Below are 25,426 nucleotides of genomic sequence, written 5' to 3'. Positions count from 1 at the left end.
CCCATCCCCTGAGCCCTCCAGTCCTAGAGGTGACAGGCTCTGTATCCCTGCACCCATCCCCTGAGCCCTCCAGTCCTAAAGGTGACAGGCTCTGTATCCCTGCACCCATCCCCTGAGCCCTCCAGTCCTAGAGGTGACAGGCTCTGTATCCCTGCGCCCCTCCCCTGAGCCCTCCAGTCCTAGAGGTGACAGGCTCTGTATCCCTGTGCCCATCCCCCGAGCTCTGCAGTCCTAGAGGTGACAGGCTCTGTATCCCTGCGCCCATCCCCTGAGCCCTCCAGTCCTAGAGGTAACAGGCTCTGTATCCCTGCACCCATCCCCTGAGCCCTCCAGTCCTAGAGGTGACAGGCTCTGTATCCCTGCACCCATCCCCTGAACCCTCCAGTCCTAGAGGTGACAGGCTCTGTATCCCTGTAACCATCCCTTGAGCCCTCCAGTCCTAGAGGTGACAGGCTCTGTATCCCTGTACCCCTCCTGTCCTAGAGGTGACAGGCTCTGTATCCCTGTACCCATCCCCTGAGCCCTCCAGTCCTAGAGGTGACAGGCTCTGTATCCCTGTGCCCATCCCCTGAGCTCTGCAGTCCTAGAGGTGACAGGCTCTGTATCCCTGTGTCCATCCCCTGAGCCCTCCAGTCCTAGAGGTGACAGGCTCTGTATCCCTGTGCCCCTCCCCTGAGCCCTCCAGTCCTAGAGGTGACGGGCTCTGTATCCCTGTGCCCCTCCCCTGAGCCCTCCAGTCCTAGAGGTGACAGGCTCTGTATCCCTGCGCCCCTCCCCTGAGCCCTCCAGTCCTAGAGGTGACAGGCTCTGTATCCCTGTACCCATCCCTTGAGCCCTCCAGTCCTAGAGGTGACAGGCTCTGTATCCCTGTGCCCATCCCCTGAGCTCTGCAGTCCTAGAGGTGACAGGCTCTGTATCCCTGCACCCATCCCCTGAGCCCTCCAGTCCTAGAGGTGACAGGCTCTGTATCCCTGCACCCATCCCCTGAGCCCTCCAGCCCTAGAGGTGACAGGCTCTGTATCCCTGCGCCCCTCCCCTGAGCCCTCCAGTCCTAGAGGTGACAGGCTCTGTATCCCTGTACCCATCCCTTGAGCCCTCCAGTCCTAGAGGTGACAGGCTCTGTATCCCTGTGCCCATCCCCTGAGCTCTGCAGTCCTAGAGGTGACAGGCTCTGTATCCCTGCACCCATCCCCTGAGCCCTCCAGTCCTAGAGGTGACAGGCTCTGTATCCCTGCACCCATCCCCTGAGCCCTCCAGTCCTAGAGGTGACAGGCTCTGTATCCCTGCACCCATCCCCTGAACCCTCCAGTCCTAGAGGTGACAGGCTCTGTATCCCTGTAACCATCCCTTGAGCCCTCCAGTCCTAGAGGTGACAGGCTCTGTATCCCTGTACCCCTCCTGAGCCCTCCAGTCCTAGAGGTGACAGGCTCTGTATCCCTGTACCCCTCCTGTCCTAGAGGTGACAGGCTCTGTATCCCTGTACCCATCCCCTGAGCCCTCCAGTCCTAGAGGTGACAGGCTCGTTATCCCTTTGGATGGCTCAGGTACTGTAGACAATCTCAGTGTGCAGGTCCCTGTGCCAGCAGAAACAGAACAGAAAAGATGACTGAAGGGAGACACAAGTGAAAGTTTTCTTTATTGAACTTTTCTGTAAGGTTCTGCCAGTGAAAGGTGAATGGCAGTGTGGTAGCGGCTGAAGGGTCCGTCCAAGGGAGAGCAGAAGGACGAATCCAATGTCCGTTCAGTGCTAGTGCCTCTTCCCCTCATAGCCGGTGGGAAGAGGGTTGGCGTGGGGGTTGTGAAAGAAGGAGTGATTTCCATCTCCCCAGGGAAAAGGCTGAAACAGAGAACATAACATCAGAACTATACAAGCTTCCCCACAAGTATTTAGGTATTAGTACCTACTGTTTTATACCCCCACTTTCTTTTCCAACTCCCAGTTGTACTCCCTTGTTTTATTGTAACTTTCCTCTCTTCCTCTATTTATTACCTCTTGTTAATTGTTACCATTATTGTTAAGATCTTTGTTCTCTGTAAACCGAGTTGATTTGATTTGTATCAAGAAAGTTGGTATATAAAAGCTATACATAAATAAAACCCTCGCCCCTCTTCCCTTCACCCACAGCTTCCTGCTCTCGCTGCAATTTGCTACACAGGGAAAGTAATCTTCATTTATCTACAGAAATCTCCAAGCTTTTCTGACGGGCCAAAGCTAACGTCCCGCTGCACCTGCAGCTTAATCCATAAATATGACCCCCTTTCTATCTCGGTACAGGATTAGAAAGGTGAAAGGTCAGAGGGTAAGGCGAGCTTCCCGCCTGCCTGCTGACCCTCCCTTGGAAGTGCTCAGCATGGCGACTCATCAGAAAGCCGTGCATAGGTGGCCGTCCCGCCTCCTCTCCGCCAGTGACAGCTCTCTTTATGCACCCTAGCATCCTATCACACAGGCCACTCTGAGGTCATCAGAGCAGCCTCTCAGACCAGGCTGACCTTACACCTCCTTGTGAAACTCTGTTAAATCTCTTGGACTACACTCCCCATTTCCCCCACAGCAGCACACTGACAGTTATAGGAGGAGCACAAAAATGCCTTTATCTGTCTAACCGTCCCCCTGCCTCATTCCAGCTTTCTCCACGTTCCCAGCTTTCACCATTAAAAAAAAAAAAAAAAAAGCAAGCCCCGTGTGCCTCCTGCCGCCGCCCCCACCCGTGCAATCATCCAGCGAGTTCCCAGCTGCCTGCCTGCACCGGTTGCCAGCTTCTGTCTCGCGCTGTCACCGTTTCATCTCATCTGTCCCCAGGGCAGCTCTAAGATGCCCTCCCTCCCAACGCCACCCCTGCCCACGGTCCCGCCGCTCTTCCCCCCTCCCTCCAGCAGCTCTGCTGCTCTCCCGCTGCCAGCCTCCCCTCCCCCGGGTACCTTGGTGCGAATTCTCAGGTGTTGGTAGGGCAGAAAGGCCGGAGCTTGGTGGGGATGATTTTGCTTTTTAAGCCATGCGTTCGCCATACAGACCCCGACCCCTGGGAGAGCCACAAGGAAGGTGAGAATCTTCCATGTCCTGGCTGAGCCCCAGTCAGCCGCATGAGAGACAAGACAGAAAAGAGGATTCACAGATAGACATTAGCATGGACTGATACCCAAACCATACCTGTACAACTAAGGCTGTGCATCGCTACAACTTTCATTTAGTTTTCCTATCATTATGTTTTCCCCCTTTTTTCCCCAGTTTCACAAGGTTTTTTGTTTAATTTTTTCATTTAGTGCACACTACACAAAAAAAATGTGTAATTAAATTTTGAGGAAATTGTACATTGTTTCTGATTTGAAACAATATGAGATGAAATAGGCAATGTCGTTAAAAATGATGTACTCTCTACATCCATAGAAATATTAGAAGTGGATCATGAAGAGGCGGAGGTACAGATGTAATTCTGCTATTGACTCGTGATGGGAAGTGAGAGAAACAAACCAGCTCTGTGCCAGGACCCCGTCACCTCCCCTCCACAGATAAACACGCTGGAGGCTGATATTTCAGCTTGGCTGCCCTCCAGCAGGACACCCTGTCCCAGCAATGCAGAAACCTGGCAAAGCCCCTGGTGCTGGCATCGAGTCTCAGGAGATCTCCCTTTCCATCCCCCCCCCCCCCCCCTCCACTCTCCTAAAGACGCAATACTCGCTGGTTACAGTCTCCCCCTCAAACTACAATCCCTAAAAAAAACAAAAAACAGAAACCAGCAGGTCTGCTTTACACACTCTTTCCAACTGGATGAAAAGGAAGTTCTCCTTATCTGTTGCAGGCACTGATTCGGCAGCCCGAGTAAAGGGCAGTCCTGCTTTCCGAATAACACAGGGACTGCAGGCTGGGCAGGGAATAATAGGATGCGACTGCAGATCAGGACCGTGGGTGGCCCATCTCGTCTTCCCCTGCTCCTCCTTGTTGCAGTACTGAAGATCCACTTCATCTTTGGCTCTATCTCCAGTACCGGGCAGCTAATGATTCCCCAGGCTTTATTCTCGCCTTCCTTGAATTCTGCTACGGTTTTAACTTCTGTGAAGAAATGTTTCCTTCTGTTGCACACTAATTCCAGCCGGCCCAGTTCTTCTTTCACACTGATCCCCAGCCTTCCTTGGCTCAGCTTTGCATGAACTTTATTTTCCACCAGCAGGGAATGGGTGAAGCCTTTCAGTCGCTGGGCTGTGATTCCTGCAGGTAGAAAAGTGGAAAATGTCCCTGACTCCAGCTCGACTCCCTTACCTCCTGCTCCCCCACTGTGGTCTCCCTTTGGGCTAGTAGCCATTGTTGCCAGATTCCATCTAGGAGCCAGACGGCCAGTTCTTGCCCACAGGGCCATCTCTGACCCCCACAGATGATTTGGTGACAAAAAAATGTAAATCAAAGAAAAATATAACTATAGACTTGCAGGAGGGGCGTGCAGCGAGCTCTCCTCAGACTGTATCCCGGGATGTTTTGTGTCACCTTGGTCTCTGCTCCTGACCCTCACTCCAGGACTCACTCCAAAACATCACCAGCCAATCATGAGCTTCCCCTCTTGAAATTAAAGAAGACCTGACACCAGCCCTTCTGCGGCTTGGAGAGGAGCCAGAGGGGGCCCTGATGGCTGAGTGTTCCTTTTATATCTTTTGGATTTCTCTTGCTGGTGTTTAGCTGCCTGCTGAAATCTGCCACAGAGAATGTGAACCTTAGGTTTTCCTACCATCCCACTTCTTCTCTTACATTCGCTTCCTTAATTATGGGGTGGGTGGGGTGATTTCCTGTAACAATTTTTATTAGCATAAAGTCATACCTGTGCCTAATTTCTCCTTGTTTTTGAAAGTCTTGTGTTTTAGATAGAACGCCAGAAAAGTTTGGGGTTAATTGGTAAGAAATATTCAATCCCGTTTAAGTTCAAACAAAATTAGAAAGATGCAAACATCAGTCTAACACTGAATGCAATATGTATGACTATCTCCCTGTGGTAGAAAGGTGTTATGAGTGCTCCCTAGCATTCAAATAATGATTATGGTCGCTGTAGGCTAAACTGGCACACAGCAAGGGATATAATGGAGACTTCACGGACAGAGTAGAGCGGTCCTGGCTCCTGTCTGGCAGCCTCTGTGCTGCCCAGGTGGAGCATAGCCACTAAGATAGAGAGCATCACCTGTCCGAGCTGTAGCCAGGCACTTTGGCACCTAGGGTTAAATGAAAAATTGCACCCTCACCCATTACACAGCACATGGCACCATGAGCAGGGAAGCTCTGTTAAAAGTTTGTTCAGTAATGCCAAAGGCTGGTACAAGGGTATTAAAAGTTATGCATTTATAATAGATTTTACATGAAAAAGGATATTCAAAATACAGTCTTCTGAGGTAAAATATCACTTACACTATGCATATTATAATTGTATGCACTGCTGTGGTGCCAACCAGAAAACCCTGCAAAAAAAGCAAAACAGACATGTGGAATATATGGTATTAGGCCTACAGTAACCCAGCATGAGCTTGGCCTTCAGAAAGCCATGAGAAAACAGAATTACAATACAATAAACTTTCTATATCAAAACAGCACTAACTGCCAGCATTCAAACAGCAACAGCCCTAGTTATGGAAAGGGAACACTGCAATATACCAAATTCTGTGTGCAATACAACAATTTTTCCTCATAAAATCAAGCAATATAAATATCAAGAGTAGTAAAATCACCCCAGTAAAAAATATCATTCAAAAAGCTAACAACTAGAATACCATCTAATAAATAAAAATGCATAATAAACATTTTCCAAACCCCAATACCCGCTCCTGCTGCTCCTTTCCCTTTCCCCATGGTTCAGAGAAGCGATCTGACCAGCATAGGTGAGAGGGGGCGCTGGCAGCAGTCGTTAGAATCACTGGGCCCGCTCTCCTGCCCGTCATACTGCGGGGGGGGGGGGGGGGGGGGTGGATCTGCCTCTGCCTCTGCTTCTGGTGAGATGCCCCTAGCACTTGCTTTTTCTTTGGTCCCGCAGGACTACAGCAAAGGGAAGCAGTGGTCCTGAAGCCATATTAAAGGAGTAGGCATTGGCTAATGATGTGGTACCAGAGGGAGGTGATGGGGCCACCGTGGTGGCGCAAAGCACCCCTAAGCATGCAGGGTCCAAGGCGCTCACCCCAATTCCTCCCTCCCTCCCTCCAAGAAATAGCTCTGCCTGGAAGTAGGTGAAATAGAGGCTTTACGTCCTTTTTAGGTTATTTTCAGGAAAGGAGGAGGTGAAGGCTATACTCCACACTGAAAATCTCCCTCCTAAAAAAAAAATCTACCCCCCCCCCGGCCCAGAAGAGCAGAAGGAATCTGCAGCGTTGGGGAATACATTGTACCCAGAGTCTCTCTTTTATTTATTTATTTCTTTATAATTGCTGTAAGGGCTTGTAAAGGTCTAGACGAGGCTCACATGGCCTCCCGGATGCCTGCGGAGTCTTTTCTCCTCCACCTCCGCCAGGGGCCGCCCTCGCTGCCCGGCGGGGAGCCTGCGAGCTGAGCGGCTAGAGCGTCCGTCCCGTAAGATGGCGGCTCCCATGCCTGCGTGACTTCCTGCCCGTTCCGCCCGTCCGCCCGCGGCGGCTCTTTGTTTCCCCCTCCCCCCAGCCTGTCGCTGCTGTCTCGGAGCGGAGAAAGGGGAAGATGCGGGGCGAGAGCGCCCATTAGAAGGGGCGGGCGGTGGGGTGTTTGCCAGCGGATCAGGTCAGGGTGGGGGGGCTTTTTGTCACTCCTCCCCCGTTTGTGAGTCCGTGAAGTTCCCCCCGCCGCCCCGCTCGCATGGCAGCGTTTCCGTGGTACGTATGGTGGCGCCCGGGTCGGGGTGGGGGGTCTTTTTTTTTTTTTTGATCTGGGATTTCTTTCTTGGCTTGGCTTTATGGGTTCCATGCGAGTAACTCGCAGGATGGGAGGCTGGTTTATGCGCTCATCCATCTACGCTTTTTACTTAAAAAAAAAAAAAAAAGTCATCTGCAGCTTTGACTCAACTTTTGAAGACTTGGGGTTTTTTTTGTTTTGTTTTTGTTTGTTTCAGCAGGGAGCTTTGTTTCTGCATGGTGTGAACGACTTGCAAAGAGAAATACTTTTCAGCAAACAGTTTTATTTATTTTTTTGTTTTGTGCTTCTGCATTGAGCAGGGCTAGCTAACTCCTGATCCTCTTGGATTATCAGGAAGTTTGCTGTTGCTTGTTTGCTGACCTCTTTTTTTTCTACCCGTTACTCCTGCTGAAGTTGACAGGTAGAGTTGATAAGGTGTAGTAGGATTTTTATTTTTCTGAATAGCCCTACGCGTGCTAGGATAAGGGGGTAAGAAATTTAGAGAAAACTGATTCTTCCTGCACCTCATATCCCCAACGTACCCATACGGTTATAAGTATTAACTACAGCAGAGCTTTTTAAGGAGTGCACTTACGAAAATGGCTAAAACAGGAAACGACTGCCTTTTCAGGTCTGGCAATTTTCCAAGCAATCAGACTGGAACTCTTGTGCCCACTGAAGGAGGGGGGAAGGGTGTCGTCCTGGTTAGGAGATGGAATTACTAGTGAGAATCCCTGCAGCATCCGGATTCCAATCCCACCGCCTGACATCGATTTTTCTGACCTTGAGCAAGTCCCTTTAATTTCTTGCAACGCTGGTTATTCAGCTGCCATCATGATCCACTTTCTCCATATCTACTATAGAAGACTTTGTATTGTCCAGCTACCAAATGAAAGCATTGGCGTGCAGCCTGTCCTTGAAGTATCCACGTGCGTGTTTTTTCCTGAAATGTTCTAACTCTGGAGCACATGGGTATCCTCTTTGGATGAAAAATTATTATAAATCAGATGGAAAATTGGATGAGGCTTTTAATCCTGTTGTTTTGGGGATGCTGTGTCTTAATGGGAAGATTCACAGCTTTGTGGCAGATAAAAGTAAGACTGGGGCAGGGGGACAAAGGTGTTGGGGAATCCCTAGTTCTTAAATGTGCAGGACGCCTGAAAGAGATCTGATCTAACATTAGGGGGCAAGATCTACGCACAGCAAGTTGTATAGAAATATTTAAAAAAAAAAAGTAAACATTAAATTATTTTCTGGAGGTTTGCAGGTGGGATGAAAGGGAGCTACCGTGCAGGGATGTGGGATATCTGGGTGGGAATTTCAGTAGCCAGTTTAAAAAATCTCCAAGATACTGAATCTTTACCAAACTGTAATCTGACCCTATTAATAGTCCACTTTATCTGAAGGACTTCTTAAACCAAGGGCTCTGTTTACTAAAAGCTTTCTCCTTTGTTATGTCTATTGGAAAAATGCTTAGTAAATAGTGTTCCAAATACAGTGATCTCTTGCTTTAACAAACCACTTTACTTAACAATGTAAGCAGCTACCAGACTGATACTAGTGTTTCCTTTTCCATGTGACTTTGTTGTATAAGAGAAGTATATGTACAAAGATACACCAAAGGGAGTGAGAGGAAGGAGAACTCCTGTATTTTGGAAGACTCTTTTTTGAAGATTTTTCTATAACCTCATTCCTATGGTCTATAAAATGTTTGCTCAGGCTCTTATGCCATTGACAGTGGCTTCACTTCAGTTTGTGGTTCCCACTTGAAGGCCTATGCAAGAGCACCATGCTAAGAGGCATCATCAGTCTGTGTGTGTGTGTGTGTGTGTGTGTGTATATATATATATATATATATATATATATATACACACACACACACACACACATGTGTAATGCATGTTGTCGATTGTCATATGTTCCCAGTACACAGGCTGCAAGCCTTCTGTATGTAGCATGGATATGATGCATAATTGCCTGTTTTATTTATTTGACTTAATCCGCTTTTAAATTCATGACAGGTGGAATATATGTTCAGTTAGTGTAGATATTTCCCTGTCCCCAGAGGGCTTACAATCTGAAGGGCCGATGCAATAAGACGGGCGCTTGTATTGAGTGCCCACTTTCCTGACATTCGCAGCCACGTGCCCTGGGTGCCTGATGCAGTATTTAAATGAGTGGCTGTGCAAAAAAGGGCGCACTAGGGAAGAACTGGGCATCACTATGAGCGTCCTCTTTATCCTGCTCCCTCAGGCCAGTTTCTGTGTTGTTTTGTTGAAGTTGCTGAAGACGCCCATAGCTAAGTGCCCCATCCCATGGGCATCTAAATTGTGCATCCATAAGATTTTTTTTTTTTTTTTAATCAAGCCAATGTATATTTATTTTTCAATACTGCAAGCAGTCGAAGTGTTACAATGATACTAAGTAGGAGGGCACACAGAGGACCATGGGTTTGTTTTTTTTTCATTTTTCATGAGCCCTGACTTGCGAATTGACTTTACACCACCTCCTCTGGTGCTGGAGTTAAATTTGCAGTGTTAAAAAAAAGTGTGCATTGGATGCCAGCGATTTCCTGCATCGGGGGGGGGGAATAGCTAATAGCCTCCTCTTCATGTGATGGACGCTATCGGGTAGGTATTTGTTTGGGTGCACGTTTTGGGCTCGCTAATCTTGTTACATTGGCTGCTAATCTAGCTTGTCCAAAACATGCGTCCAGCTGTGCATAGACCTGGGCGCTAGGCTGAGCTTTATTGCATCGGCCCCTAAGTTTATACCTGAGATAGTGGAAGGTGAAGGGACTTGCCCAAAGTCAGAAGGGAGCGGCAGCAGGATTTGAACCTTGGTTTCCCTGTTTCATAGCCCCCACTGCTCTAACTGCTAGGTTACTCCTCCAATCCACTCCACATTATATATTCATGAAATATAGATATCTAATCGCAATTATTTACATAAACAAAGCTCTGGTCGCTGGGACTAGCACTGTAAGTTGCAGATATTGGGGTCTTTATGCAGATTTTGATTGGATATAGATTTTCAAACCACAGAAAAGTGGAACACACTATAATCTGATACCAAAACATTAAAAATAAATTCAATACATTTTTTTTTTGGGGGGGGGGGGGCGGTGTGTTTATGATATAGTAGGGATAATGCCATAGAATGGAAATGGTGCTTGGCCATGCGTTAGGCATCAGTGATTAACAAGTAGGCCAGCAGCTTCTGAGGTTTTTCTACTGCCTGATTCCATAATGGACTCTAAAGTTCCCTTAGAACGGTTTTCTCTCGGTGTAATCTTTACTTTATTCCTTCTGTTTTCTGTTGCACAGCTGTCATTGCCTCCGCATTCCATGGACTGGAGTTTGGGAGGGTCCATGTGTCTGGAACACTCAGATTATACGGTGCAGAGGAATGATTCTGTTTTATGTTGCGTGTCCCAAAGAGCCTCTGACGTTCCTCCTGTAAAGCAGCGCACTCAGTTGGGCTGTGTCTTCATGGATGAGATTGCAGATCCAGAGTTTAAAGGGTAACGGGGATAATTTTGACTCTTGTGCTTTGCTTACGGTATGTGTGGGCGCTTTTAACCTGCATACATTGCAGCCTCTTTGCAAGAAGGAAAACACCCTGGGAAAAGTAGCAGCCAGAACGTGCAAATCGCCTGCCTGCTTCTGCACCAGTTGTGTGTGGGCAGTTGAGCAGGGGCAAAATAGCCTGCGTGCAAGTGACCATCGGATGTATGCATCCTGTTATGCTCCTCTGACCCAAACGTGCCCTCAGGAACGCTTCATTTTAACCCTGCATGCTTGTAACTGGGCAGAGGAGGGCAGTATTGCGCCAGATCAGTTTATATGGGATAGATCACTATTTACCTGCATAAATGGCTGTGAAAGTTGCTCTCATGGTGGATTGTTGGCATTTTTCTCACATTTTTGTAAGGGCAATCCACTTATATGGGATGGTAGAAGATATAAAGTGTGACCCCCCTCCTCATTCCTCAGGACTCAGAACTATTTTAGTTCCTGGACTACATGAAAGCTTTTCATATTTTCAGGCCAGAAGGAAAATTGAGGCCGAGTGAGTTACAGAAAGACTGTCAGAAAAGGTTTGGCTTTTTGCTGATCCCAAAATCTGCAACAGGGGTAGGAAGGGGTGGAAAACATGAGGGAGCTAGCAAAACCTGAGGACAGGTGTAGAGTCCGGCAGCTGAGATTTAAGACTAAAAAGTGTTGGCTTACGCATTTGGGCTGCAGACACCAAAGGGAGGTGAAATTCTTCTATGCTTAACTTAAGAGCGGGATCTGGGGATGATCGTATTTGTTGGTCTCAGAATAGTCAAAGATGTGGAGATGGTGACGCAAACGCCAGAAGGCTGCTTGGGTGCACTGGGACCAGAATGGTCAGCAGAAAAAGGAGGCGTGGTAGGCATGTAGAGATGGGCAGGCTAGAGAGAGCGTCTGGTCATTGTTGTCATGTTTCTGAAATGATTTGGCCAAGTTTAGAAGCCAATGCTTGGGAAGTGAATTATTTCTCTTGGCTCTAGGTACTGGGCTGTATCACAAAACTGAATAATAGAGGCAAAAGAGTCGTCGCCATTCCTTTCTTCTTTTGCTTTTTCAGGAAGGTTAAGAGCCAGATGAGAAAGTCAGACTAATTGTCACTTGGAATGGAAACATACATTCAGCTTGAATGATGAAGTTAAAATAGGAAAGTAGAAATTTGCCTTCATAGGCTTTGGGGTAGATTTTCAAAGGGTTACGCCAATAAGATACGCGTGTAACCCCTGAAAAGCTGCCCCTGCGCGCGCCGAGCCTAAGCCCTGGGACGTGCGTATGTCCCGGGGCTTCGAAAAAGGGGCGGGGAAGTGGGCGTGTCCAGGGGCGTGGCGGTGGTCCGGGGGCATGGCAGAGGTTCGGTGGTGATCTCGAGTCCTCCGGCACAGCGACCTGTGCCAGGGGATGGCGAGCTGGTGACGCAAGTTACGCCTGCCTTGGGCAGGTGTAACTTCGGAAACAAAAGGGAAGGGGGGATTTAGTTAGGGCTGGGGGGTGGGCTAGATAGGGGAAGGTGGGGGGGGATCGCAAAAGAAGTTCCCTCCGAGGCCGCTCTGATTTCGGAGCGGCCTCGGAGGGAACGGGGAAAGCCATTGGGGCTCCCCATGGGCTCGGCGCACGTGTGCACCCCCCCTTGCGTGCGCCGACCCCGGATTTTATAACGTGTGCGCGGCTGCGCGTGCATGTTATAAAATCAGGTATAGATTTGTTCGCGCCGGGTTGCGCGCACAAATCTACGCCCTTGCATAAATTAAAAAATCTGGCCCTTTGTGTTTTTTTGCAACATTTGGGAGGGAAAACTATCTGCAAAATATTGTGCAAGCAAAAATGCATGCAGGTAACGCTGTGGTACGGTTGTCCAGTCTTTAAACTTACCATGCGTGGACAAATGGCCTGCTGCCCCTTCTGTAGCAGTGTTTGCTGGTCGAATCTTTTCTCCCTTCTGGAACTTGCAGGAAATGAAGAGCCACTGCAAAAAGTTTTTGTTTTAAAATTAGGCAAAGTCATTTGCACAGTTTGTTTCACTTCTTTTTTTTTTTTTTTTTTTTTTTAAATCTTCTGTCAGATCCTTAAATCTGGCCTTTGTCTCCTGGCATATCTAGTTTTCGTAGGGAGAAAAGAACCTTATTGGACTTGGTGCATACATAGTTCTGGGCGTTACAAAAGTCACATGCTCTGCAGAATCGCACTTCCCCCATAGCTATGGAAAGCCCCAAGGCTGGGCTGATCCCCATGTTACCGGCAGCACAGGATTGTGTGATCTCATCTCCTGCCATCACAACCAACCATGAGATTTGCCATATCTGCACATATTCATGTTTCATCCGTGTTAGAGATTGCTGTTTTCTATAATTCTGTACTTTTCAGTTTGAGCTGGATAAGAGCAAGCTGTTGGCGAGGATAATTTTCTTTAACCTTCAGTAAGTGTTGGTAGGAGCTATTTGTAATGGCTATAAAGAAAAAAAATGTCCAGCCAACCTGTCAGACTTGAGGTTGAAGAATGTTTATGACCTGGGTTAAACAAACCTTATCTCTTCTTAATTGTCCCGCTGACCTCATTATGAGGTTCCATTTGAAAAAGGATGCGCAGGAGTCACAACATTTTAAAAACACTCGTTATGAATTATAATATTGAAACCTTGTTTTTGGTGGGGGGAGAGGGGATTTTTTGTGTACACATTTGATTTCCTATTGATAAATAAGATCCTCAAAAACCCAATTATATATATCAAAACCCTTTAGAAAGTAAAGAGCAAGGTTTGTAATGCCCCTAATCCCTTTCCCCTTGGTTCTTTCATCTCTAGTCTAACCATGACGTGGTAATAAAACGTCCTTACTATATTAAATGCAGAGGCTTCTCCTTCAAGGAAAGTTTCAGTTCATCCATAGTGTTTGATTTTCCCCGCAACAGCAATATGGTGTCTCCCGGGAAAAAGCCAGCAGGCGAGACATCGAACTCCAACAAAAAATGCAAACGCTATTTCAATGAGCACTGGAAAGAGGAGTTCACTTGGCTGGAGTTTGACTACGAGAGGAAACTGATGTTTTGCATGGAGTGCCGTCAAGCGCTGGTGAAGAACAAGCACGGGAAGGCGGAGAACGCGTTCACAGTGGGCACCGACAACTTCCAGCGCCACACCCTGCTGCGCCATGTCATGTCGGGAGCTCACCGGCAAGCCTTGGCCGTCAACAAAGAGCAACTGACATTGGAATCACGCATGCATGGCCACCAGGAGCTGAAGTCGATAATTAAAGTGGAGGTGAACCCTTCCAAGGTTGCCATGTTGACTTCCGTGTACTGGATGGCTAAAGAAGGGATCCCGGATGAGAAGTACCAGTCTCTGTTGACATTTCAGAAGTTCAATCTCTGCCAGGCTCTGTTGACGACATCTGAGCTTCATGAGTATTACCACCCAAGCAGTGTGAAGGACATGCAGGTGTGTATGTCTAGAACTGTCCTGTCTTTCCTCTGCTTTATTGTTGTGTGGGTATTGGAGGGAAGCAGCGCTTGCTTTATCTCATATACGCATGGTGGAATGTGAGTAATGTGAAGTGGGAGCAGTCCAATAGCATTGCTTGTATTGGCTTTAGGAGGTTTTGATAGTGTCGTCATCAGTCCAGTTTAGTCTGTTGGATTTGAAAAAACACTTTTTTTTTGGATCATTTAAAAAGGAGCTATGCTCTGTGGAATGTTTCAAAAGTCCATATGGTAATTACGAAGGTCACCCTGTATCAATGACAAGATTTTGCTCTTGTGAGCTCCCCATGAGTCCACTGAATTCTCTGGAAGCAAACGTAACTAGAAATGTGTTGCCGACACTGGTTTCTCATGCTTCTGTCTGTGGTGTGCCCGCGTAAATAATTGGATCCAGTGTGTTTACTTCATGTTTTGGATAGGTCTGTCCCCAGCAATATGCAGGAATTAAAATGGAGCTGCATAGAGAGTTAAGATAATTTTTTTTGTTAGATATTTATTTAATATATTTTGCATATTGTTACTATGCGTCCATATGCATTTTTGAAATACTTCATAGAACATACTGGGTACAGAGATTTTTAAAAAGCTGTCGTTCATTGTAGGTCACAAAAAAAAAATCACAGTCCCAGAGCCCAGTCTGGTAGGGCTCAGCAAGGGCCAGAAACAGTTGCAGGTGTATGCTAACCCAAGAATCGTGGAGGTAATAACATTTGTCAACATTTATTTTTAGCTGCCAAGAATGCGAAGCTAGCACTGCATACCCATGACTTGAGCTACCCTTAAACCAGCTGGTAGAGATCTTGCCACTACAGCACTGTGACCATGTTTTGATTATATTATTTTACTCCATACCAACCTCTGCCCTCTCTCCCATCACAAGGGTCAGGACCAGATGGTTTCCTCAGTGTTATGCTAAAAGGCAAAACTAATGACCCATCTAAAACTACTTTGGAAAATCAAGGGATTTCATGAGTAAAATGATGGACATTTAATTGACTGGTCCAGATCTTTACAGGGAGACATTGAAATAAAGACACCAGTCAATGAAGTCTGTGTAAAGAATGTGTAGATAATTTACTGATGTAGAGGTTCATCGAGAGGATGTAGTGGTTGGTGCCTCACAAAAAAACAAAAGCCTGAACCAAAATTAGACTGATTTGTTTAAATGTATTTCTACTTTTCCCCAGACTGGTTACTTAAACTTAATGCAAAACCTGGAATCTTTTTTTTTTTTTTATTTTTTCTGCTGCTTTTTCTCAGTCCATGAGAGAACTCTCAAGGCAGTGGGACGTTTTTCTTCAGCCCTGAATTTATACAACTTACAGGGATAAAAACCCCAGGATACTTTAGGGTATTTCCTATTTGCCAGTTGAGAAAAAAATTAGGATTCCAGTAATCCCACGTGCTTTTCATTAGAGCTGGGCAAGCCTGGGAAGATTCACACCATAAACTTGGCCAAGACTTTGCTCGTTGTCCATAGTGGAGGAGCCAAAAGTGAGCTAAATCAGAATTGAGCTTGCCTCATTATTCCCACCTCTGCTAAGCCTTGACTGAGGAGGTTTAAAGTAGGAAGGAAGTAAACCAGATGGTTTGATGTAGGTGGGATTAAGGGAGAGGCAACCTTAACTATTAAGTGGTAAAGGTTACCTAATTGGTGGATCTGCCAAAATGTCAGTCTTTGCCCAAAAAGCAATCTGTGTAATAAGAAAACAAGAAGGGGTGAGGGGGTGGGGACTAGCATGGACCACATTTCAGTTTCAAAGGAGCTTTTTAAACTACTATAATTGTCATACCCCAGTTCAGGCACACACAAACACTATCTACAGTGTACATGACATTTGCAAAAGGAAAGATTGCTAACAAGTTACCGGCAGGAGTACTTTAGAAGGAACAAGGCTTAGATATCTGCTCAATTTCACAGCAGCAAGCATTTAGGTGTCTCCCCCTAGCCAGGAAATTCTGTTTATTATAATTTATTTCATTTCTGTTTCACAATGTAAGATCAAAGATAAACTAGAAAAAAAAATATTTAATTCAATACTTCAGAAAACAATTTAAAATTCAAAACATAAATAAAGACAAATGAAAATAAAAATGATAAAAAATAGTGTTCTCTGCCTCGGGGCAGCCGTCCCACTTGTCCTGTCCTAATAGGAGTTATTGTGCAGGAGGTATCTCTTTACAGCCTTTGCTCAGCAGCTGTGGGAATCCCACACCAAAAAATAAATCTTCCTGGAACTGTTTACCTGTTTACCTCCTTTCTTCCTCCCCCACTCTGCCCTCAACTGAGTTCCCAGTCTTGGGATCAGAGTGTGCCTACTGTAGCCCCTTTTGTATCCCATCTAACTCCTTAGCTTTGACTGCCTCCAAACAAACCCCCTCTCCTGTGCAAGGTGTGCTATTTAGCTGACAACCATAGGCATCCCTGAAATTGTCCCTGGCTTTTGCTCTCCCCTTCTCTACCTGTTAGGCCACCTTAAGATCATGGGATACAAGCATCCCCAGATCCTGCGCTCGTTTGTGCAGTGCACAGAGCTTCACCCCCTGCACTGCTCTCTTGGGCTTTTGCGGACCATGTGCATGACCCTGCATTTTCTAGCTTTACATTTTAGCTGCCAGACGTTAGACCGTTCCTCAAGCTTCACTAGATCCCTTCTTGTGTTTTCCACACCTTCCAGTAATTTGTTTTATTTTTTGCATTTTTCCTTGTTGTTCTCTACACACTCCCATTTTCTTTTCTACCAATCCCCACCTCTTTCCTTCCTCTTTTCACTGACATATCTGAAAAGAAGTGTCTTGCAGCATGGTCTTTCTCTGTCATATACTGACTGGCCAATTTAATCTCCAGTAATTTCTGTCCAGGATGTATAAGGATGGATCCCAGCTGCTACGGTAGCCATGGAGCGGGACCTCTTGTAGGCTGTTACTTCTTCTACAAGACAGCTTTTATCATTTTCCTCCTTTGTATTCTAGCCTCTTAGGTGAAGCATGCAAGATCCCCTAATTTATTTCACTCCAGTACCCCTCCCTTCCCATGTCTAGCCAGAAAGCTTTGTGATAATCGAAATATTAGTATTAGCATGTCTGGTGCCTGAACGTCTGGTCTCCTAGGACCCCATACTTCCTCCACATTGCTGCACCAACCCAGTCAACACGAGGTGTGCATAGCCTACCAGAGAGACCAACTGCATTGAGAGCCTGCATTTCGGCTGGAACTTCTACCTATTACTACATTTGCAGATCCATCTGCCAGTTAATTTTATCACCACAAGCCATCTGTTTGTGCCTTTGCCATCCTGACTCTCTTCCCTGCTTTTCCAGATATTCTCTCCTGTGTTCCACTTTGAATATTAACTTCATTGCTTTTTTTGGGCCACATCCTTTGAAAACCATACCGGTCTCTCTTTCTGTTACTTTAATTTTTCTTTCCTGAAATAAAGATTTGTTGCTCTTGCTATGCCTACTTTTAGTTTAATCAATACTAACTCTGCACATTGTCAACATGTCACATCGTTCCAGTAGTGGGAATGATGGTGAGTCACGCTGCAAATTCCTAAAATGTATCAATCCTGTCCTCTTTTTATTTAGACAATCAAATACGCATCTAAGCTGATTAAATGACCGTCATACTAGGCTTCATCGTTAGCAATAACACTTTAGGACTCAGCCTTCTATATAGTCATTGTGCAAATATAACCAAGTCCCAATTTCAACTACAATGTGTTACTTATTTTTTAGTATTTTTTGATGCGATAACTTTATCAAAATCCCAAATAACGATGATTAAGAAACAAACAAATTCATGTGATACTTCAGTACTGTAGAAATTCACTGTTCAGTAAATGTTAACACAGAGTGCTACGGGACACTTGCCTGAAGGAATTCGCTGCACATTTCACTATGGAAGCTGCTGTCTATACTGAATCATCTTCATAACAAGAGTCCGACACAGGACCCATGTTTCCGACCAACGTCCTTTTTCAAGGGCTAGGTAATGCGATTCATAGTCTCCGACATTGTAGTCTTCAGCACAGCAGTTGTTTTTTTTTTTTTCCAGCAGATACACATCTACTTTGGAGAGAAGTGTGGAAAATGCACAATTTACTGGAGACTTGCAAATTCACCGTCAGACTTTTGAACCGGCTGGATTTCTGCCAGATTTAAATTTCATAAACGTATAATTTCCCCCAAGTTCACTGGTAGAAGTTGGGAGAATCTGCTGGATTTTTCCTGCCGGAAATGGGCAAATTCAAGGTAGACCCATACTGAATTCTTCAGATCGGATGTGAATTATTGTGCATCTATCTGATAAAACCTGCATCTGATTTGTGGGTATGAACTGGATAGCAAACCTCTCTTAAAAAGGTTTACATGTCTCAACTCTGTTAAAACAAAATTCAGCAGGTGAAAAAAACTGCATTGTGGTAACTGTAGAATATTTCTCTTATCAAATTTCCAGAAATCACTTGGCGCAGTTGTTTCCTGGGGGACCCCCAGCCAGTCAGATATTCAGGACATCTACAATGAATATGCATGAGACAGATTTTCATGCCCGGCCTCCAGTGCATCTCGTGTATTCATTGCGGATGTCCTGAATATCTGACTGGCTGGGGGTCCCCCAGGAAACCTTTGGAGACCACCTACTTAGAGTACGAGACCTAGAACATCTCGAGCAGGGAGATCAGTAGGGTTAAGAAATTGAGAAGTATGGATGAGCTTCTTAAATCTTGTATTTCATGGATATTTTATTTAAAAAAAAAAAGATATATATATATATATTTTCAGTAGTTGAATGTCAGTCATTCTCAGTAAATGTCTTCACTATAAGTAGCATCAGTCCTGTATTTAGATTTTTGTTGTGAGGCAACAAAGAGTAGTGATCCATGGAGATCCCTCTCAGGAAAGGGATGTCACTAGGGATGTGTTGTAGGGATCGATCCTTGGGCAAGTTCTTTTCAGCATTTTTGTTAGTGAGATTGTGGAGTGATTATCTGGAAAGGCTTGTCTTTTTGCAAATGATGCCAAAATCTGAACAGGGTAAGCATCCAGGAAAGTGTGAAAAACATGAGGAGGAACCTAGCAAACCTTGAGGAATGGTCTAGTCTAGAGTCTGGCAGGTAAGCTTTAATGCTAAAAAAAAAAAAATGCAGGGTCATTCATTTGGGTTGCAAACACCAAGGGAGTGGTGCAGTACAGGGAGTAAAATTCTTTTAAGCACAAAACAAGAGTGGGATCTTGGGATGATCAGATCTGATGATATTAAGGTGGCTGAACAGGTAGCTAAGAGTACGGCAAAAGCCAGAAAGATGCTTGGGTGCATAAGGAGAGGAATGGCCAGCAGAAAAAAAGGTGTGATGTTAGTCCTGTAGAAGTCCCTAGTGAGACCTCACTTGCACCTTCAAAAGCTTATAAACTGAATGGAGTCGATCCAGAAAGTCACTGTTAAAATACTCAATGATCTTCGTTTCACGGTATATGGGACATATTTAAAGATTTAACATGTATACCCTAGAGGAGAGGCAGGATAGGGAAGATACGATAGAGACATTTAAATATTTCCAAAGTATCGATGCTCAGGAGGTTCTGGGATGAGGCTGAAGGGTATGGGGGAGACTTGGGAGTAATCAAAGGATATTTTTCTTTACCGAGAGGGTTCTGTCTGCATGGAACACTAGAGGTGGAGAAGACAGACAGACAGTATCTGACCTGAGGGGAATGGTGGGGATTGGAGAGCTGAGCAGTTGGTGTGGATGGGCAGACCAAGTAGGCCTTATGGTCTTTTTCTGCCGTCACATTTCTATGATCCATGTTGCTGCTGGAAAAGTTGCAGTATTGGTCATGAGTTTTGTAAACCAGCCATGCTTTTAATGATGTAACAATGCCAAGTATTCCATAGATCAGTTAGCAGTAAGAAGCAGAAGGACATTAGCAGTAAATTCAAGAGGCTGAGGTTGTACTTGACGTAGCCTGTCTTATGAATGAGGTTCATTCCTTTCCAGCTATGTACAAAATTAACCCATTTGGCGACAAATAAATTGATCTGGTCTGAAGCACACCAACGGGGGGGGGGGGGGGGGAATATTTAAAAACTTGGGCACCAGTCAAAATTTATAAGAGCTGGGGAAATGTACATTTTTTTCCCCTTATAAATGTACCTTTTTGCTTTAGTTTACCTTCTGTTTTTCTTCTTTGTTTGCACGTGCCACTTCTGTCCCCATCCCCATGCCTTCCTTTTGGTTTCTTCCTCTGCCAGCCTCTCCTTTGCTCTGTGGCTGGTGGCAGCTCCTCCCAGCAGCCCTTCTCCAAATGCAAATTATAGGGACCCTGGCAACTGGGATTTTGCTACCTCCGCATGCTGTGGTGTCTAACATCAAAATAGGCTGATTGATCTTCTTCTGTTGTCGTATGTAGTCTGCCCATCCACACAACTGCTCAGCTCTCCAATCCCTACCACTCCCGCAGAGATCTCCCATGCTTTCTTGAATTTGGATACTATCCTTGTCTCCACCACCTTCTCTGTAAGGAAATATTTCCTTAGATTACTCATCACCCTCATTCCAGAGTCTCTCTTCTGTTGAAAGAGTTCCAACTCCAGTGCATTGATATCTGTGAAGTGTCTAAATGTCTCTATCATATCATGCCTATTCTGCCTTTCTGTGAAAATATTCATGCTTAGATCTTTGTCCCCAATATGCTTTAGAATAAAGACCACTGACCATTTTAGTAGCTTCCCTCTGGACTGACTCCATCCTGTTTCTATCCTTTTGAAGGTGCGGTCTCCAGAATTGTACACAATATTCCAAGTGAGGTCTCTTTAGGGACCTAGATGGGCAATATCACCTCCCATTTTCTGCTGACCATTCCTCTCCCTATGCAGCCAAGAGTCTTTCTGGCTTTTACCATTGCCTTATAGAACATCCGATATGATCACCCCCAGATCCTTTTCTTTCTTTCTGCATAGAAGAATTCCACTCCCTAGACTGTACCGTTCCCTTGGGTTTTTGTGCCCAAATACATGACCCTGTATATTTAGCGTCTTTGGGGGTACAACCCAGAACAAAAATAAAATACATGAATTTGCCTTTATTGATAACCTGAATCTCGATGTCAGACAGTAATCAGCAAATGAGCCTTCTTGATCTGTGCATTTCTATGCCTTTTCAACTGATGACGAGCACCAAATCCATTTCATCGAAAGGGGAAGGATGTTCCTTATACTTTTTTTTTTTTTTATTCCCGTTTTTGTTTGCATCTCATTTTATGTGACTTCAACTTGTGAAACGGAGCAGACTAGCCAGAAACCCTAGCTGCTTTTTTCTCTTTAAAAAAAAAATAAATTATTTTTACCATATGCAGTTTTAATTCAGTGAAGGTATTTTTAATAGGAAATATGCTATAGTTTGAAGCAGAGTGTGAAATGCATTTGCTATTACATTGCTGAATATGTTCTCTCTGAAACAATCTATGCAGTTCTCATTTGCGGTTCACTTTTGACTTAATTGTTTTAATACTCCTTTGTTAATCAATGTAGGCAGCAATTGTTAAAGTTCTTCAGAATGAAGACAAGCACAGGATGAGGGCATCCCCATTTGTTGGACTTGTGGTGGATGAGACTGTGGACATCATGGAGCATAGACACTTGGTCCTGTTTACCACAACGGTATCGCCTTCTGATGGGCAAGTCTGCATGAGCTTCCTGGGTAACTTTGAATTGACTTCTGGTGAGTCTTACACGGTTACGGATAAAGCAGTAGAAGTGATGCATTCCTTTGGGGTTCCTACAATGAAGATCACCTGGCTTAGTTCAGATGGGTCCTCCTTGATGACAGACAGGCTAAGCGGTGTTGGTACTAAGCTGAAGTGTATCTGTCCACTTCTATCAGAGATGCACTCTGTGTCCCATAAAAGCTCCTTATTTCCATTGGAAAGTATTGGTCACATTGAGTATGTGAAGAGATACGAAACCACACTTGATGCTGTTTATAGACTTTACTCTAATTTTAAAGGCGAGAGATACAGTTTCCAAGAGCTTCAGAATGTCCTTATTTCATGCAACATAAACCTTGACAGTTCTAAAACTGTACATTGGACATCTATTCTGACTGCAGTGGAAACTATAGATTCTTCTTGGCCAACGCTTGTTTTGCTCCTTGAAAGCGAATCTGAAAATTCCCCTGTGGCACTTGGGCTCTATGAAGAGCTGAAGAAATTCCAGTTTGTGGCTTTGACCAAAGTCCTCTTGGACACCCTACCCATTTTCCAAAAACTGAACCAGTTCTTTCAGATCGAAGACTTGGACCTGTCCATGGTCAAACCCATCGTTACAGCCTCTGTAACTACTCTCCAGGCCCAGAAAAAAACCAGTGGCCAGAACTTCCAAGAGTTCCTCAGTGAGATGAATGAGCACCCAGGGGAGGAAGATGATGACAGGTTCCGCTACAAGGGAGTCGAGTTGGTGCAGTGCTCCAGGGCACATCTGAAGAACTTTGAACAAGTCAAGGAAAGCTACCTTGAGAGAGTGTGTGCAAACTTGCAAGACAGGTTTCCCAACAATGTCCTGGATGTGGTGAACTCTTTCGCTGTCATTTTTAATCCCAAGAGCTACCCGCAATCTTTGGATGATATAGGGGTTTATGGGGATGAGGAGCTGCATTTCCTCTTGCAGTATTATTCTCACGTCGTGGTCTGTGAAAGAGCTATCAATGACTTTCCGCTCTTCAAACGGATTGTGTTCAGTCTCAGTCAGCTGACTTGCAGGGATCTTTGTGTCAAGTTGGTTTACACGAATTCTGAAATGCATGAACTTTTCCCCGATTTTGCTGTCCTTGCTGCAGTAGTTCTGGCCCTGCCACTTGGCTCTTTCATCTATGAAAAGATTAACCGAGCCAAAGAACTGGTGCAGGCCAATCAGTGCCGCTGTTTAAAAGAGAGGCTATCCAGTGCGATGAAGATTGCAGTGGATGGGCCAGCAATCGAGGAATTTGATTTTAGGTTGGCCATTGAATATTTTGAAAACCTGAAGGAATCTAATTTTTTAACTGGGCAAGTGAACTAATTTTAACAGAATTGAATCCTATGTCAAATATTTCAGTTCCGGACTGATGTTTTTTTGCCCACTTGCTCAGAAAGGATGCCTTAAAAATTAAACTGAAAACATGTTTCCAGTTTAATTTATCCATTGCTTTTATGCTCCTGTACAGTTTTATTATATTCTGTAACTATGGTTCTTCATGAGATTCTAGCTCAAAATAATTTTGTTTTTCTGTTTCATAAATTTGAATGAAAATTTTAGTTATGTATTTTTGCCATGGAGTTGTCAAGGTTGTATTTACATTTTTATAAACTGCTTTGGACTGGCTTGAAAAAGCCTTGAAAGACAGAATAGAAATGTGTAAATTTCCTATAACTTCTTAGTTTCATCTGCTTCAAATCCTGCAGTCTTCAAAGCCTACACAGTTGTGGTGATGATAGTGTTCTAAGTTTATCATTGTCAATGTATTAAGCTAAAAAACAGATGCTCACTATATATTCTCCCAAGAAAATAGCTATTTTAAATGCTTTTGTTATGCGTGTACATGTGTGTAAATAAATATAAAAATTATATAGCTAAAGAAATTTATCTTATATTTCATAACATTAAGAGCTTTCTGAAGTAACTTGCTTCGTTAACATGACTTAAATTCTGGGTCCAAAATCATGCCATTGTGAGGTGGTATTATTTACAATATGCAATAAACTCTCTGCAAACCAAAACTTCTAGAATCTCTCAGCCAAAGAAACCAGCATTATAACACCTCCTTTTAATGGGGTAAATGTAAGTTTTCCTTATATTAATGGCATTCCCTTATCATAGAACACCTGCCTGTTCTTAAACCATTCAGATTGTCATGGATAATGACAGCGCATGTATGTTTTTGGAGTCAGTATACTGATAAAGTGAAGATGGGAAAATTCATTGCATGGTATGTGTGTTTTTATTACAGAAACTTAAATTTGTTTCCTAGCTACTTCTGTACAGTTGAAAATATTCTTACAACAGTACTTCATTGCCATTTTAATTTACAATAAATGCTACCTACTGGAATGTTATTTTGATAATGAGTTGTAATAGAGAAGAATATTTGTTTGATTATAAAAAAAAAGGTAATTGCCCATGATCTCTAATTTTGATTACTAGTGTAATAAGAATGCACATGTTGTTCCGTCTGTATCGTGTAGAGGGGACTGCATAGTGGACCTTTGTTACATATCTTGGTTATAACCAAAAGGCAGCACCAGTGTGAATACAAAATATACATTCTTTCAAAGCCTGCAGGCCTGACTCCCATTCTGTACCCAGAACACAACAGAAACGTCTCAGATCCATGTAAATGATAACTGTGCTTTGGTGTAGCAAGAATTGCCTACTGAAAGGATGCGCCAGAAAGGGCCATGCAGGAGACGAAGGTTCGGCTCTACTGCAGGGGAGGTTTATGGACCCCAGGAAGGAGGGCTGGTGAATGCACCTTTCAGGACTTGAGCCATGCTAAGGATTACCGTTTTAATTCAAACATTAACCAATTTCTGCATCCAAGAGTAATGGTGAAAACTGTGCCTAATATGCCAGAGGATGTGATTAGTGCAATTAGTGTAGCTGGGTTCAAAAAAGGTTTGGATAAGTTCTTGGAAGAGAAGTCCATTAATGGCTATTAGTCAAGTTTACTTAGGGAATAGCCACTGCTATTAATTGCATCAGTAGCATGGGATCTTCTTAGTGTTTGGGTAATTGCCAGGTTCTTGTGGCCTGGTTTGGCCACTGTTGGAAACAGGATGCTGGGCTTGATGGACCCTTGGTCTGACCCAGCAATGCATTTTCTTATGTTCTTAAACAAATGTTTTATTCTTAAAAGTGCCTCGCGTAAGGCCAGCCCCAGATCTGAACATACTGACCCAGTTTCTTATGGAATCTGAACTTTCTAACCTCTACAAGTATAATCTATCTTTATTATGAAGACACAGTCACTTTTAGTGCTCCTTATGGAATTACGCATTTTCTTCATAAATGGTTTGCTTCTGCTTATAAATCATAATTTAATTTTTGTCCTGATATAATAAAAGAGCTTGCGATGCATACAGAAGAGTGGAAATGTCAGTGTGACCAGGCTTAAAAAAAAAGTTTTTAAACAAATTTAGTTGTCTCAACTATTTGACTAGTTGAAGATGTAGCTGAGGTACCCATGCATGCCAACGGAGAAGACACAACTCTAGCAGGGGTGGGAAAGGAGCAGCCAGGCAGGCTCGAAAGCCTCTTTGGGGCAGAAAAATAACTGAAATGTGAGCTGAGGGTAGATTGGAAAGCCAGGAAGAGTGAACCATGGTCCTGAATAACTTTACCTTAACCGGCTCTGTTCTATGCTGTAGCGACCCAGGGAGCTGTTTTGGCCTAATAGCACAGCCCAGCGCCCCTGATGTTGGCTTTGGGCCTGGTTCCCCCGCCTGCCTCCCAGAGATTTAGGCCTATTGGGCCAGAATAGGATTCAAGAACCAGAACCCTCCATGTGCACCAGCTTATGTTTACTAACCAGTGTATGCTGA

The 25,426-nt window shown here is 44.6% G+C and overlaps 2 protein-coding genes across 11 annotated transcripts in view; one reads left to right on the top strand and one right to left on the bottom strand.

The window, feature by feature from the left end:
* Positions 1-25,426, top strand: part of LOC115073630 (transmembrane protein C17orf113-like) — a 167,655-nt gene that overhangs the window by 79,693 nt on the left and 62,536 nt on the right. Inside the window, exons 1-5 of one of the 10 annotated variants that reach the window (XM_029572220.1) lie at positions 6,526-6,807; positions 7,458-7,755; positions 10,153-10,349; positions 13,286-13,811; positions 21,384-23,807. The exons of 4 other annotated variants lie outside the window; for them this stretch is intronic. In XM_029572220.1, the coding sequence (XP_029428080.1) occupies positions 10,174-10,349; positions 13,286-13,811; positions 21,384-22,907 (2,226 nt within the window). In that variant the 5' untranslated portion in view covers positions 6,526-6,807; positions 7,458-7,755; positions 10,153-10,173 and the 3' untranslated portion in view covers positions 22,908-23,807. Of the gene's footprint in view, positions 1-6,525; positions 6,808-7,007; positions 7,756-10,152; positions 10,388-13,285; positions 13,812-21,383; positions 23,808-25,426 lie in introns of those variants that run through there. 5 more of the 10 variants (XM_029572219.1, XM_029572222.1, XM_029572223.1 and 2 more) reach the window with 5 other exon arrangements.
* LOC115073631 (cytochrome c oxidase subunit 6A, mitochondrial-like) lies at positions 1,616-4,488 on the bottom strand. The gene is made up of 3 exons (XM_029572231.1): positions 4,256-4,488; positions 2,920-3,062; positions 1,616-1,837 (listed from the first exon to the last, which is right to left on the bottom strand). Exons 1-3 carry the CDS (start codon positions 4,350-4,352, stop codon positions 1,748-1,750), a joined length of 330 nt encoding a protein of 109 aa, XP_029428091.1. The 5' UTR covers positions 4,353-4,488; the 3' UTR covers positions 1,616-1,747.

Source organism: Rhinatrema bivittatum, chromosome 12 (assembly GCF_901001135.1).
Source record: "Rhinatrema bivittatum chromosome 12, aRhiBiv1.1, whole genome shotgun sequence".
In the NCBI taxonomy this organism is placed as follows: Eukaryota; Metazoa; Chordata; class Amphibia; order Gymnophiona; family Rhinatrematidae; genus Rhinatrema; species Rhinatrema bivittatum.
The sequence above is the reverse complement of the archived record's forward strand: the minus strand, read 5'-3'. Positions and strand labels throughout refer to the sequence as shown.

What these genes read in the sequence shown, in the direction of transcription:
- LOC115073631 (XM_029572231.1), bottom strand. Translation starts at nt 4,352, where the DNA reads ATGGCCCTGTGGGCAAGAACTGGCCGTCTGGCTCCTAGATGGAATCTG. An exon ending in CCACAGTGGGGGAGCAGGAG is followed by an intron (nt 3,063 to 4,255) that starts GTAAGGGAGTCG and finishes ACTGGGGCTCAG; the next exon opens with CCAGGACATGGAAGATTCTC. An exon ending in ACCTGAGAATTCGCACCAAG is followed by an intron (nt 1,838 to 2,919) that starts GTACCCGGGGGA and finishes TCTCTGTTTCAG; the next exon opens with CCTTTTCCCTGGGGAGATGG.